At 36.5% G+C, this 16672-nt stretch overlaps 1 protein-coding gene across 1 annotated transcript in view; it reads right to left on the bottom strand.

Annotated features, from left to right (window-relative positions):
- The window catches only part of ugt8 (UDP glycosyltransferase 8), a 29810-nt gene extending 13977 nt beyond the window's left edge, over positions 1-15833 (bottom strand). Inside the window, exons 1-2 of the mRNA XM_084105839.1 lie at positions 15566-15833; positions 5274-6100 (exon numbers count right to left, since the gene is read on the bottom strand). Of these exons, the coding sequence (XP_083961965.1) occupies positions 5274-6098 (825 nt within the window). The 5' untranslated portion in view covers positions 6099-6100; positions 15566-15833. The remainder of the gene's footprint in view (positions 1-5273; positions 6101-15565) is intronic.
- Positions 15834-16672: the final 839 nt, after the last annotated feature.

The raw sequence follows: 16672 nt of genomic DNA, 5'->3' as shown, positions 1-16672 counted from the left end.
ACTGATCAATCAAAATGCTGGGCAGTGTTCAAACTGGTTTTATTTTTGTCACTTGTTGTGCGTAGCCTATGCTGTCATCTTCTTTGTGCCTTAATTAAATGTGATGGCGGGTGCACAAATTTCAATATTATGCTTTTCCAGTATATCACTAAAAATTGAGTGAGAAGGAGAAAAAAAAGGCATATAAATCTGAGCCTACTTCACCTTTCCAGGACTAAATCAATAGGGATTAAAGGGTTAGTTCATCCAAAAATGATCACCCAAATCATTTACTCACCCTCATGTCTTTCCAAACCCATAAGTTTTTCATTCATCTTCGGAACACAAATTCAGATATTTTTAATGAAATCTGACCGATTTCTGTCCCTCCATTGACAGCTACGGAACTAGGCTACACCTTTGACGCTACAAAAAGTTCATAAAGAGATTGTAAAACTAATGAGAGACATGAAGAGACGTAATGATTTATATGATGAACAGATTGAATTTAGGCTTTTATTCACATTTTAAAATTGATCAGCGAACATAAACAGAAGCTCAGCCGAACCTGCTTGGTGTGCGAGAACAAAACTCATTGCACATCAAGTGAACATGCTTGAGTTTCTGTTTACCACCAATGATGTGCGCGCTGATGAATGTTTATATGTGAATAAAAGCCTGAATTGAATCTGTTCATCATATAAAGCGATTGTGTCTCTTTAAAAAATTTGGACAAACCACTCAATTCATATGGATTAGTTTTACAATCTCTTTATGAACATGAAGTGGTACTTGCGTAGTGTGATGGACTTTAATTAATCAACTAACATTTGTTTTTCTTGCAGGAATGACATTCATATGCTTTTAGATGTTCCCAAACTCTTTGGGGAAAACTTGTTTTTTTGAGTGTGTGTGTGTGTGTGTGTGTGTGTGTGTGTGTGTGTGTGTGTGTGTGTGTGTGTGTGTGTGTGTGTGTGTGTGTGTGTATAAATAACAATTAGGGAAGTGAAACTAGACAGAAGACTAGTTCTCAAACCTTGTGATAAGTAATCACAAAAAATCAGAGTTTGCTTGTGCCAGTGACAGAGGAAAAAGGTTGGGGCTTTTGAACCAATTGAACCAATCATATTGAAGGTGACATGTTAGTCTTATTTGTTTTCTCGATTCTATAAAAACTGTTATATCTGTATTTTCTGGTGGGATTCTCAATGGAATTTGTCTGAGATCCTCCGGCCTTGCTTCTTGGGAGAGATTCCCTGAGAACTGCTTGGGAAGATCTCCTGGCCGTGATTAAAGCATTTAAAGGACATTTGCTTGAGTCTGTTTGTCGATTATTCCTGCGAAGGAAGCTAGTTTAGGAAGGAAGCTAGTTTAGGAAGGAAGCTAGTTTTAGGGAAACAAGTTAGTTAGGTGACTATTATTGAATGGGGACGTCGAATTGTAGACTAGACCCAGATAGCCTAAACGTCGACAGTAGACGTTCGGGGACGTCGAATTGTAGACGAGACCCAGATAGTTAGGTTTAGGGAAAAATCTACCACAGTAGGCTGTCAATGGAGGGACAGAAATCGCTTAGATTTCATTAAAAATATCTTCATTTGTGTTCTGAAGATGAATGAAAGTCTTACGGGTTTGGAACGTCATGAGGATGATGCAAATTTTTTAGTGAACTAATCCATTAATGTGTGCAGTCACAGCATGTTTACCTGGTGTATTTTATTTTTATTTTTTCAAAAGATGAGCTACTGAAGATGCCATGTGAACACTAGGTGTTTCATTTGAAGAAGCAAGAACAACACATTTTCTTTTTACTTCTGCGTAGGAAAATTGAAGATGGTCACTGTTCTGTCTTTTCCCTCATAGAAGTTTTGGACACCTGGGGCCCTATTTTAACAATCTAGGCGCATGGTCTAAAGCAAGTGCAGTTAGGGCATGTCCAAATCCCATTTTGCTAAAAAAATGGTTGGCGCGCTCAGCGCGTGGTCTAAAGGGTTATCCCTATTCTCTTAATGAGTAATGGGTGTGTTTTGGGCATAACGTGCAAAAAAACAATCAGAGTGTAATTTCCCATTTCCTTTAAAAGCCAGTTGCGCTTGCGCCATGGCGGATTTGCTATTTACATGGCGCAATTTGCAAAAGGAAAGACTGAACGCATCTCCAGAGAGCAAATGGATCTGCTTGTGCGTGAGGTTAAAGCACACAAGTAGACCATCAACGAGACAAGCCGGATTCCACCATATCTTTATGTACACAATATTAATATTTTACATGGTAATCCTTTTATTTTTATTTGACATTTTTGTGTGCTGCTGCACGTCTCTGTGTGTGTAATAAGCAGAGTGTAAGCGCTTTGTGGACCCGCCTATAGGCGCACATTAATAAAAAATATATATATTGTGCCATTGACTTTAGACCAGGTTTCAGTTGCCTCAAACTAGCAACGCGCCAATACATGTGCCTGAACACACCTCGTTTTCAGACCAGCAGCCCATGGGCGCACAAATGGGCGCAAATGCATTTGCTATTTAAACAATGTGGCGCAGGATGTGAAAATCATAACTGCGTCGGGCTGAAACTAGCAAAAAACACTTGCGTCGCGCTTGGCGCTGCATTGCACCAGGTGTATAATAGGGCCCCTGATGTCTTCCCAAACATGAGTCTCTAGTCTAAACTGTAAAAGATAATGATCACACTGCCTGATTTCTTGATGTGTTGAAAGAATTTTCTCATGAATCAAATCAAGTTTGAGATCATTCATAACAAAGTTGCATTCAAATAATCTTTCCCTGTTGCCTTTTGAACAGGAATTGGTGGATTCTCTGGACTATGCTTGCATCAACATTTTTAATAATCACCCTCAAAGACTTATGTAAAAGGTATAGTCGCCGAGCTATATGCTGTAGTTTAGGTGTATAATTTGTATTAATTAAATGATTTATTATTAATATGTGTATGTTATTGTTTTCAGTGTTTTTGACCCATGTAACTCTAATAAATAAGTTATTCTAATAAATAAGCTTATGACACCAACATTTTAAATACCAGTGAAATGTCACAGAAACTAGCAGCCTCATATAAAGTTCAACCTTATTAAAGGGATACTCCACCGTTTTTTCATATTAAACTATGTTATTCCCTTAACTAAGACGAGTTGATACATACCTCTCTCGTCTCAGTGCGTGCACTCAATCGCTCTGTCTTGCGGTGAAACTTTGTTAGCACTTAGCTTAGCCCAGTTCATTCAATATGGGCCAAGCAGAGAAGCTACCAAACACCTCCACGTTTTCCCTATTTAAATACAGTTACTCGCGTAGTGTAACTCGACCTAGGACGGTGACACAAAACAAAACGTTGCGCTTTTCTAAGCGTGTAAAATGGATAACTATATTGTATGGCGGAATACCATAGCAAGTGCTTGTAAGCACTTCGACTTGGCGCAGTAATATCTTCACTCGTGAAAAATCCTCTCACCGGCCCCTGCTCCCTCTAGTGAAGATATTACTGCGCCAAGTCGAAGTGCTTACAAGCACTTGCTATGGTATTCCGCCATACAATATAGTTATCCATTTTACACGCTTAGAAAAGCGCAACGTTTTGTTTTGTGTCACCGTCCTAGGTCGAGTTACACTACGCGAGTAACTGTATTTAAATAGGGAAAAAGTGGAGGTGTTTGGTAGCTTCTCTGCTTGGCCCATATTGAATGAACTGGGCTAAGCTAAGTGCTAACAAAGTTTCGCCGCAAGACAGAGCGATTGAGTGCACGCACTGAGACGAGAGAGGTATGTATCAACTCGTCTTAGTTAAGGGAATAACATAGTTTAATATGAAAAAACGGTGGAGTATCCCTTTAAAGACAAGTGAACATTCAGTAATACAATAAGAACAAATAAACAAATTGCAAGCAATAACAAATAAACAGTAGAACAAAAACACAAATTAATTCAACAGTGCTTCAAGGTTTTTCAGGAAGGTCTAGTTCAGGTACAGAAATTGAATTATCCAATATAAAATAACACTGCAAAGTCTTCACTGTATAAATTAAATATAGATTATTAACCATATTAAAGTTACAATAGTTATTTAGTTGAGAGCAGTGAGTGATATTTCTTTGTCTTTTGTAGTTTGATTAAAATTAAAAACAGAAAGCAGCAGGAATATTAGCCTGCTTTATCTTTAAGACTAAATGCATGGATCTAATATATATAAGTGAAAATACAATTCTGGCTATGTCACTGCCTTAGAGTAATAATATATACCCTTAAGGTACAACTACAGACCTTTTATGGGTAAACACGATACATAGATGACTCTTTAAGAGTACAGCCTCAATAACAAGTTGTTGTAGCCCTAAAGGTAGAATCTTTGCACATTTTCTCTGACAGTAAATGCTATGGTGGCTCAGCAGTGCATAACACAATGAAGAAAAAAAAACATAAGTTAACAAAGCGAAAATAAGCCACAACATAGCAAAATCAAGCCATGACACAATGGAATCAAGCCATGGCACAACGTTCCTTTCTCAGCCAAGTACTGTAAAACCATTTCATTAGATCATTACCTCTAGTATAAAGCCAGAATGTTGGCCAACCCTCTATGGTGGCCAAGAAATATCACTATGAAATGGGCTGATATCGCAATAGGGCCCATATGGGAAGTTCAGTATTCTGGCTTGGCTCATTCAACTCTAACGCAGAACCTGATTTCACCAAGTGCAACATGTTCCTGGATCAAAATCTTTGTTGATTTTGGAACAACATTCCAATCAACCAATCAGGTTGAGGGACAAGTTTACAGTTTATGTAAAGTTTAGGTTTACAATCAGGGTTTGGTGCTTCTATCAGTGTTATTCGCCTATCATTTGCATCTGATTTTAGGGATAACTTATGGTTAGGGTTAGGTTTACCGGATATGGATAAGACTACATTTTCAGACAGGACTGTTGTTCCTGGATCAACAAAATCTGTTGACCCAGGAACACGTCTAACATCGCCATAGATATGGACGACTTAGGGAAGAGCCACGTTAAAAGGGAGGTTCACACATCAATAAATAACTAACAAATAAGTGGCTGAATTTAGCCTTGTGATAGTACACTAGTGTGTTGTGACTTAGACCTGGTTCCTCTGGATGTTAACTTATGTTTGCTTTTAAATTTTGTTGTGCTGTGCACTGCTGGGCCACCCTATTATGGTACCAATATCTTGTGCATCCCTAAAAGTCATGACACTAAAATAGTCGGAATAACATAGCAATGTTTATAGAATGTTTTAAATATAATAGCATTAGTTTCTTACCTGTGGCAAGGGGCTGGGGGGTTTGGTAAGGATGCCCCCAACATAGACAACATGTGGCAAAGTGGGTCGTGGGAACTCCAGTGCCAGGTCAGTACACAGCATCCAGAGTCGACTGTTCTGGACCAGATCATGCATGGACACCGATGGCTGGATGTTGTACTTCCTCATGATGCGATCATACTTGGGTAGAACCAGGAACTGGACACCAAACCTGGAAACCAGGTACACTGCTGTGTTAGCTACCCGTTGAAACAATGACATACGGTCCGTTAGCAGAGAGTTAAATTCTGGGACGTAAGACAGAGGTGCTGGCGCCCCAACTTCCGCAGGGTACCACAATCCTGTGCTGAATACGGCGTACTGGACACCCAGGATGTGAGCAATGACAAATCCACACATCTCATTGGGATCAACGAGCAGGAGATCAAAACGTTCACGTTTTAGCTGCTCCATGACAGAAGCACTCCCAACAGCGGCATCACAGTTTTGAGAATAGTGGTCTAGGATGTCAAACAGTTCCAGTGCTGTGAGACGCCCCGAAAAGATGTTGCGAACTTTTGATTGGAGGAAGTCGTCAGCTGAGGTGCTGTTAAAGATTCCAGGGTAGCGCTGGAGACGATAATGGTTGGAAGGTGGGATCTCCCGACCTTCAGAGACCAGGAAAACTGTTTCATGGCCCTCGGCGTGGAGAGCAGAGGCCAGGGTCTTAAAGATATACAGGTGGCTCTCAAACATAATTGGAGGAACTACCACTATCTTAGCTGCCCAGGAGAAATTTGCATCTAAACACCACAATAATGTGGCAAGCAGGAAAAAAGGCTTCATGTCTGCAGAAAGAAAGAAAGAAAACATTGTTAGTGACTCTTTTGTCTATCATTAACCCCTGTACTGAGCAATAACATAAATCAATAATTTGTGTTAGCATCAATGAAAGCATAACTGAGCCTGTTGCAATATTAGCAATGCTAACCAATTCTATTTCCAAACAGAAAGTGCATTATGGTCTTCTGTTAGCATTGTAGTGGAATTGTTATCACAAAACAATAAATGGGATTAATTGTATAGTATTTAGAGTTAGTATTTTGTGTTAGCTGTTAGCATACACTAAAACATATTTTTTATATACTGTTAACTTTATTTAAACCATTAATTTTGATTTAACACCACTGTTTCAAATTCAAACACGGTAGCATGGTGTTAAACTGATTTGGGGGTAACTCAATGTTTTAATTTTGAAAGAATATGTTTCAATCAAGTAGGTCAAAAATAAATGTAGCTGCTTGTTCAATTTACTTAAATAAAACAAGTTAATCCAACATAATTCTTTCAAGATGTTCTCACAACTTAATTTCATCAAGTTTAACCACTTCACTTAATCCATTTGAGTTAAGACTACATTAATGACTTTAGTTGTGTCAAAGTAGCATTATTGAAAATAACAGGATTTCTGCTTCCCATCATGTTTTGCACAGTGCTGGATAGGGAGAGTAAACGATGAAATAAAGTGATATTTATGCATTTTTAATCAAGATAATAAAATGGGGAGACTTGTTAATGTTTAATGTTCTATTATGCTGGTATTTAAAAGAGTTTCTGTTTTAGGGAGACACCATGGTGAAGTGTAGAACATGTGCGTTGGGACCCGCTAACAAGAATTTAAGTTGTTTTAATAAAATAAGCCACTGCTATGAGAATGCCATGGATGTAACCATGATGCAAAACCCAACAAGGAAAGCTATGTTAAGCTTGTTATGTGTTATCTTACTTTAAATTAATCATGGACAGTGGTCCCATGTGATTGAAACATGTTATTTCTACTCAAATACTTTAGGTAGGATAAACTTGATTAAAAATGTTATTTAGACACATTACTCAGCTCATAAAAAGAAGTATTTGAGTAGAGAAAACATGCTTCTATTATGTGAAACCACAATCCATAATTGAGTTGAGTTCATTTAAAGTATCATATTTTTAGTGTAGCCTCAGAATGACCAGGATATTGTTTACATAATTAATTGCATCAAAATAGCAACATCTGTACCATTGCATGAGCCAAAGCTGAAGTGCTGGAAAAATAATTATCAACTGTTATTGTTCATGATTGTTGCTAATTTTACTGTGTTTGTAAATTTTATGAGCTCTGACCATTTGTCTGAATCACAGCTTCATAACAATGCCTTTGCATAGTTATAAAAGTGCAAATTTTCTAAATTCAAAATCATCAAAGGGATAGCATTTAGAGTCAGTGGCTGATTCAACCAGCACAACCAAGACACACACTGTGTACTCTTTGTCAGAGCAAATGTGCATCATGACTGAGGTTGTATGTGTGGGTGACACTGTAGATTGTTTCCTCTATTATAATGACCAAAGTTCATTGTGTAATCTGCAAACATACACACACAGAAGTCAATTTACCATTACATAAATATTGTGCTCCCAACTATACTCAAATTTATGGGTTGTTCACACTGCATTTGATTTTCAAATTTGATCCTTAGAACTGTAATCAAGGCACATTTCCCTACACTCTTCTCAAGCAAATTAACGGAAGAATTACATTTCAGAATTTTTATTTACATGCAGAACAATATACAATAATGAACAACATTATTTACATACATATACACTACTTTGGGTTCAATACGATTTTTATTTTTATTTTTTAAGAAATACTTGAAAAAGCTGAAATACTTTTATTCAGCCGTTCACATTAAATCGATTGTCCGGGTTGTGTTCAGTATTCCTGTGTTAGGAACATGTTTCCTTTGTTCTAGTTTGTCTCGCCTGTGTTAATTTCTGTGTTTGTTGCCTTGGTTACTGATTCAGTTACACCTGTTGTTTAATTCATTAATTAGTTTGTTCTATTTAAGCCCTGTGTTTTGTTCTTGTCCGTTATTGTTGCGAAATGCTTGGTTGTTCTGTTTATGTCGAAGAATTTGTTCTTGAGTGTTTTGTTTCTTTTAAGTTATTGTAAATAAGTTAAGTTGCTGCAATTAGATGCATCTTTGCAACCCAGACGTGACATTGATGGCAATAACAACATTTACATTGTACCAAAAACTTTTTTTTAAAAAAACTTGAAAATGCTGTCCTCTTGACTTTACTATTCATCAAAAACCCCTGAGAAAAATTGATCACAAGCAACACAAGTGTTTTCAACACTGATAATAATAAGAAATATTTCTTGAGCACCAAATCAGCATATTAGTTTTCTGAAGGATCATGTGACACTGAAAACTGGAGTAATGGTGCTGAAAATTCAGCTTTACCATCACAGGAATAGATTCAATTTTAAATACATTAAATATTAAAAATACTAAAATACTAGAAAAAGTTGTGTCCGCTCAACTGGGCTCTTTCTTGCAAGAAAATGATATCTATGAAAAGTTTCAGTCAGGATTCAGGCCGCATCATAGCACTGAAACTGCGCTCGTTAAAATCACAAATGATTTACTTTTAGCTTCTGACCAAGGCTGTATCTCAATACTAGTTTTACTTGATCTAAGTGCTGCGTTCGATACTATAGATCATACAATACTCTTAGATCGACTACAAAATTATACTGGTGTTCAAGGACAAGCATTAAGCTGGTTTAGATCATACTTATCTGACCGCTACCATTTTGTCTATTTAAATGGAGAAAAATCGATCATAACTCCAGTAAACTATGGAGTGCCGCAGGGATCTGTGTTAGGCCCTCTATTATTCTCAATATATATGATGCCACTTGGAAATATTATAAGGAAACATGGAATTAGTTTCCATTGTTATGCTGATGACACTCAAATATATATTTCATCACGGCTGGATGAAAACGCTAAATTATCCAAATTGACAGAGTGTGTTAAAGATATAAAAGATTGGATGACGCGTAATTTTCTTTTATTAAATCCAGACAAGACAGAGGTAATACTTATCGGTTCAAAAAACCGCCCACAGAACCTCTCACACTACAACATTGACATCGTAGGATGTCCTGTTACTTTATCCTCTACAGTAAAAGACCTGGGTGTTATACTCGATTGTAACCTGTCTGTTGAAAATCATATTTCGTATGTTACAAAAACAGCCTTTTTCCACCTTAGAAACATTGCTAAGCTACGTAATATGCTATCAGTTTCTGATGCAGAAAAGTTAGTTCATGCATTCATGACCTCGAGACTAGATTACTGTAATGCTTTATTAGCTGGTTGTCCTGCATCCTCAATAAACAAGCTACAGTTAGTCCAAAATGCCGCCGCTAGAGTTCTTACTAGATCAAGAAAATATGATCATATAACACCGATTTTATCATCACTACATTGGCTACCTATAAAGTTCCGTATTAATTACAAGGTATTGCTACTGACTTATAAAGCCCTAAATGGCTTAGCTCCAGTCTATTTAAACGGATCTTCTATCGCCCTATAATCCATCACGCTCTTTAAGATCAATAAATTCGAGGCTTTTGGTCATACCTAGGATATCCAGATCAACCAAAGGAGGGAGAGCATTTTCACATTTGGCTCCGAAACTCTGGAATAGTCTTCCTGATACTGTTCGTTGCTCGGACTCGCTCTCCCAGTTTAAAACTAGATTAAAGACGCATCTTTTCGGCCAGGCATTCATATAATATTGTTAATCTTACAGTTCAAACTACAATCCGGCCTCTAGTTCATAAATGCCAGAGGAGAACTGGCCCCCGACTGAGCCTGGGTTCTCCCAAGGTTTTTTTTTTTCTCCATTAGGTCACCTGATGGAGTTTTAGGACACCATTAGGTCACTTGATGGAGTTTTTTCGGTTCCTTGCCACTGTTGCCTTTGGCTTGCTCAGTTGGGGATATTTTGGGGATATTTAATTTTATTCTATCAATCAATAAATTCCACTAGAAACAAACCTTGTTGTATTATTTTATTTTAATTTAATACTGTGAAGCTGCTTTGATACAATCTGTATTGTGAAAAGTGCTATACAAATATACTTGATTTGATTTGATTTAAAATATAAAAGTTATTTTAAATTGTAATATTTCACAATATTATTATTTATTTGATTTTTTTTACTGTATTTTGATTAAATAAATGCAGCATTGGTGAGCATAAGAGACCTTTCAAAAACATAAAAAAAATCTTACTGATGCCAAACTTTTGAACAGTAGTGTATTTTTAATATATATAAAAATGTCAAACAGGAACATTTTGGAATGATGATAAATTAATAATTGGATCATAAAGAGACAGTTTGAACTGATTCACGGAAGTCACATTGTTTTTGTTATTAAAGTTTAAATCAGAAACATTGAAACATCTCTGCTTTAAAGGAATAATGAAAAAATGAAAATCATCCCAAGCCATCTTAGGTGAATATGACTTTCTTCTTTCAGCCGAGTTAAATTAAATAATATCCAGGCGTTTTCCCAGCTTTGTAATGGCATTGAATAGAGCCTAGGTTTTCGAAGTTCCTAAAGCACATCCATTCATCATAAAAGTAATTCTTATGACTCTTATGGGTTAATAAATGCCTTCTGAAGCAAAGGGTTTTTGTAAGAAAAAAATATAAAAAATATATTTAAAAAAATGTATAAAATATAATCACTGGTTTCCGGCAACGACCGTACGCGCGTTCACGAGACAGTTGAGTTCTGGCCACTGATCTATATAAATTTATATATATAATTTATATAGATCAGTGGTTATATAAAGATCAAATCCTCCAACATTTTTCTTTAAAACTTCTTGTTTTAGACTTCTAATTCATGACCGCCGTTTTGTTCAGCCTAAATGGGTTCCATTCAGACCTTAACATTAAGTATTTTACTGTTATGTGTCAACAAGATTCAACAAGACATTTTCACCTGGCTATACCCAGTGTTTAGATCTGTTGTGGTATTTATGCAAATTAGCACATACATAATTAGATTATGCACCGTTTGTCCATGTTAACAAACAATTTCAAAAAACTTGTAATACAATTTTTGTTTGTCTTGATGTAAGTAATCAACTCAGTAATTTTCATGGTGATATCTAAAGGTTAAAATTTTTACCCTATTCACGTAAGAAAAAGAATGAATAGGCGTATGAATAGGCTATATTTGGGTCTTTATCGAAACTTTCCCCTAATGGGATTCTTCAGGACTTTTTTTTCCTTACTCAGGACATATTGAGGATACAAAATCAGTTGAGTTTGCTTCTGTTGCAATTTGTTCAACCTTTTTTCATAAAATGACTGGACTATTACGCTACGTCATACTTCATACATCAGGTCAGAGGTCACCCTTCCGCCTGGATCTCGACTCTCTCGTGAACGTGAAAGAAGAATGTCATACACCTAGGATGGCTTGAGGGTGAGTAAATTTTTATTTTTGGGTGAACTATTCCTTTAAAACTTTCATACCTCTAAGTCATAAGACTATTCTAATTACATGAAACAGGATAAAGTCATTTGAGCCTTAGAAATACAATAAATCAATAAAAATGACCAATTTAGCACATGGTTCTCAGAAAATGTCTGCATGACTTAACGTTAACAGCCCCAGACTTTAATAATAGGTTTAAACATTCCCTAAGGCTTTGGTGTTCTCATCTGTCATCTTTAGCCTTGCTTTAGTCTCACACCTTAATTAAAGAACAGAACCTACAGCAGGTCATGAGTCTGGAGTCTGGAGGTATATGTGATAGTGTGAGGGGAGAAAGACAAAGATGTACACAAAGGTAAATCAAGAGGCAAGAACAAAAAGGTAATGAGAAAGAGGGCTTTTGAAGTCCACATTGTTTCTAAGGTGGACAGGTCCCTGTGTGATCTGGGCAAGTTTCAAACTATTGTACCTTTATTTAGGTGTTCATTCAAATGAGGTTTTCCACAAATCTCTTTGCTCAGATAGCTAAATCAACAGTGTGCTGCACAGAAAAATCCCCTCCAAAAACAAGAGCAGTAAAAAGTAAACAGTAAAAGTGGAAGCTATGAATATTGCTGTTGTGTTCAAGATTTACAAACTGCTCTGTTCCCAAATATACAGAAAGATTGTCCTTAAATAATAAAACATGTTCAAGTCAAGTGTGATGAAAGCCCTACCTGTAAGTAACAAACAGGTGTTTAGTGGTGTTCAGACACAGTAAAGCTTCAATTGTGAGAACAAGGAGACTTCAGAAGGTAACGTTATGTTTCCCCGACCATATAAGCCAGCTGTTGGGGTAAATTTCCCATTTCTCTTGCCTTTAAATGACGGCTGTTGTTTCTACCGTGACCCTTCCACCATTTGGCTCTCTCAGTTTCAGGTGGGCTATCACTATTACAACTTTTTTATACCAGACTGTTTACGGTTGCCATGGCAACCATGCCAAAGTCAAGCTGTACCCTAGCAACGTCATAGCTTGTGTTACTAATGGACGGTTCAGGTTTCCTGCCCATCAGAAAGGAGAATCATTCGCTATTAAACACATGGAAATGTTGAGATGAACGATAAAACCCGATAATGTGATTACATTGTTGTCTATGCTGCCACATAAAAAAGCCTAATGAAAATGTATTCTCTTGATCACATACCGCTTATTTTCCATACTATAATTAAGTGATTTTATAATGCATTAAACTGCATATAAAATCAACGATACGAAGGATACGATACTGCTTTTTGACATAATAATAACTACATGATCATTGGACTACAACAATAAAAATATAATATGCACTAATACTTATACTGGTGATTATTGTTGTTATTACATTATAATTATTGTGATCTACATGGTCAAAAAAAGTTCATGAGAATAAAAACGTGTTATCGGTATATCTCAAAACTGCCTTCCAAAGTCCTTAATAACAAGTGAGAAAACACCCAGGTTTTGAAGTCAAAGCCAAAATTTGGACTAATATGAATTTGTTTGTCATGTACAGCAGGATAACACCTGCATACTTTTATGAAAACATTATTATACTGAAGGGCATTTGTGATTTAGCACAAACCATTTCCAACTCTTTCTTCATCTATTCGTTAAACAGAAACAGTAAAAATTTTGAGAGAAACACTGCATATTGCATTTAAATAGTGCATGTGTCAGATTAAAGCATTTAAACAAACTTCTAGGAGTCAGGGAAAGGTTATCTACACAAGCAGGCACAGCTTGATGATATCATCATGCCGTTTTACATGCCTTCAAGACTTGAAGTCACATTAACACACGTGCATTGCAGTCAGGTGACATATTATGATCGTGCTATCCGATAAGGGCTAATGAATACCAAGGCAATCAATCACAGAACAAATCCATGGTGTGATCAGAGTGAATTCTTGTTAGGGGTTATCTGGATTTCTTTAATCACAATGGGGGATTTCCCTGCTCATGCAAAAAGCTTTTTATATTCATCAAACAATGCTAAATAAAGTTTAGACATCATATTTTATGTGCTTTTTCTTTTGTTTTATTTTTGATACAATAAGCATGGACAAAAGGTACCGTGACAAGGCCATTTTCTGCTAAATTAGGTAACAAATGAACTTGATCTAAATCTCTAATGTTTCACTAAGGTCACACAACTGACATACCACAAAAGTCCAGTAACAATCTCATTCCAGGACCTGGAGCTTTGTAAAAAGACCTTGCAACTTAACAATAAGTTCAGGGCTTAATGTTGACAACAAACCCCCGCCAAAGACCCCACTAAAGCCACTACATGCATGCATTGAGAATAAGCGATTTGCTAATGGATGAGTTGCGTGTGGTCTGCGAGTATGTGCAATATGCAAAGAAATGCAAAACCCGCTAGGCCACATCCTTTTCAAGGAAAAGAGGTCCTCTTTTCACAAGAGGACAAAACAACTGATTGCATCTTACAGTAAATCGTAATGTCTTGGAAAACCGATAAGATTGATTTCAGTATTAAAATAATATCTCACAGAGATTGAAAGAAAAATGATATACACAATACTTTTTTTATTTTTTAAAACAGCCACATTAGACTTCTACCATCACACCATTTCTGATCAATACTAGTGGTTTTCACTAGAATTGAACAAGATATACACAGGTATCACAACAGAAGGCTGTAAGGTAAAGTCCAAACAACAGGCACTCATGACAACAGACATTAAACTGGCCGAACAGGATCTTCCCTCCCCCCACTGCACACGTGCACATGCTTACTATATGCCCTTTAAATGATACTGCTCTGACAAGATGGAAAAAAATGAATGAAACTGCTGTATAAGTGGTGAGTTTTTCATATTATTATTTTGAATTACATTGCATCATGGGACACTCTTTTACATACATCAAATGGGACACTCACCCAGTACTGAAGTGGGGACTGAAAGATGTAATTCACATATGATATCGCTTTAGAGAGAAACTGTAAACTGTGCAAGGCAGAATATTAGCACATTTATGCTTGCATTCACCAAGCTGGCCATGCTGGGGGGTTTATTTGGTCTGGATATATCTTAAATATTATAAAACTGCATTATTTGAATACACACGTTCTATAATGAATCTGTTTTGTGTACACTTGTGCTTATCCAGAGAGCAAGGAAAGTGTTTTAGTACTTTTTATTGGTTACACGATTTGTCGTCTTTAGTAAGCCTATATCAATTATTTTGTGTGTAGGCTATATCTCACCTTGGACATCCTTATGTCATTGACCCCTGTGTAAATTTAGGCTATCCTTAGTTTCTTTCTCTTTTTACCCAGAAAAGAGCCGACTATTTTGTGAATGTCATTAGGTAATAATTAAGGCATCTCACAGATTACAGGACGCCATTTAGAAACCTTAAGTAGCCTATTTGAACAATTATCCAGAAAGTTCCCCCTTATAATAACTTAAGAAAGTTATTATAAGATTTATTTTATAATAAACTGACATTATCTCTTTATTTTAGTTTAGAATATTTTTTATTTTATTTTTTAGATCGATGATAAGCAGGAGTTGAATGTCAGTCTTACTGCAGATGCCCCCTGCTAAACTGACCTATCGCTGGCCAGTTAAATATTAACGAAGTGGGCCGGTAAAAGTGAGCAGGTAAATCTTTAGATCATGTCCCAAACGCTCACTTGTTTCTCAATCCTCAGGAAACTATTTTAAAGACATCATGTGACAGGTACTCGATCATATCACTTTACAGTATTATTAAAAAAACACACAAAAAAAAACACCGAGACTTCAAAATATGTCACATGCAGGAGCAGCGCGAGCACAAAACAACACAAAACCCGAAGGACACACCTGAGTGTAATCTTCCTGTAAATAGCGACGGCTAATAACACTGTTTCTAAAAACACCTGTTTCTAAAAGGAAACGCCGCCCTTCGCCGCTTACCTGTACAGGTGAACCCGGTAAATTCGGTGTCCTAATGTATGTGAAATTAACGTCCCCTCAATCTCCTGAGCCTCTGACACTTTTACATAAATCCACAAACGGTGTTGGCCGGTTAAAACTGCCCGTTTGCCACAACAGGCGAGGTGGTTTTCCCAATGGCTATGAGATGAGGCGTTGTGTATAACTCCGAGGAGGGCGGGATATGCGAAACCTCAATTCACAGTCACTGCAGGGAGTGGTCGAACCATGGCAGTGTAAACGCTAGAACAATATAGAGACTTCGGCCTTCCAGATCCCCTGGGAAGCGTCAGGTGCGTCGTTTGCTCTTTCGACACAGGTATATTTGCATTTGAGGAGCGTAGGCGCTTCCGTTTAGGCAGAGCTGTGTTATAAATATGATAAAGACTCACAGAGTCATTGACCACTCCTGAAGATTAACATCTTCATTCTACCTTTGACGTTATAACTCTAATAACAGGCTAATACGCTTGTTGACTGCGTAATAGTAAAAAAAGAAAAGAAAAAAAAGCATTTCGAGGATTTCGAGAAGTGTTCTGTTATAAGGATGCAGTTTACAAGACTTCTTAAAAGTTAACTGGTAACACTTTACAACAAGGACTCATTAGTTAATGCATTAACTAACACGAACTAACAATGAGCAATGCATTTTTACAGCATTTATTATCCTTTTTTAACGTTAGTTAATAAAAATGTTTATGTTGTTGTTCATAGTGTATTAACTATTGTTACCAGATATAATTTTTTATCTTAAAATTAAAATTTTGAGATGAACTAAGAATAAATGTTGTAAAAGTAATGTTTTATTGTAAGTTCATGTCAACAGTAAGTTAACCAATGTAACAAATTAAACCTTATTGTAGCCTATAGTGTTAACAGTTACAATAATTAAATATCACTATAGTTCATAACAACTGAAGTAACTATCTAAATGGAATCTCACAGTTTATGTTTATGACATAAACACATAATGTTTCTAGAGCACAAAAATACAACTTTTGAAGAAAAATTCCACCAAAACTTCACAGTTAGTACAATGTCGTCTTTGTGTTTGCATGTGTATGTGAGAGAGAGAAAGAGAGAGAGAGA

This window comes from Abramis brama (genome assembly GCF_963993115.1).
Source record: "Abramis brama genome assembly, chromosome: 2".
Taxonomy (NCBI): domain Eukaryota; kingdom Metazoa; phylum Chordata; class Actinopteri; order Cypriniformes; family Leuciscidae; genus Abramis; species Abramis brama.
Note: the sequence above shows the minus strand (reverse complement) of the source record. Positions and strands in the feature narration are given on the sequence as shown.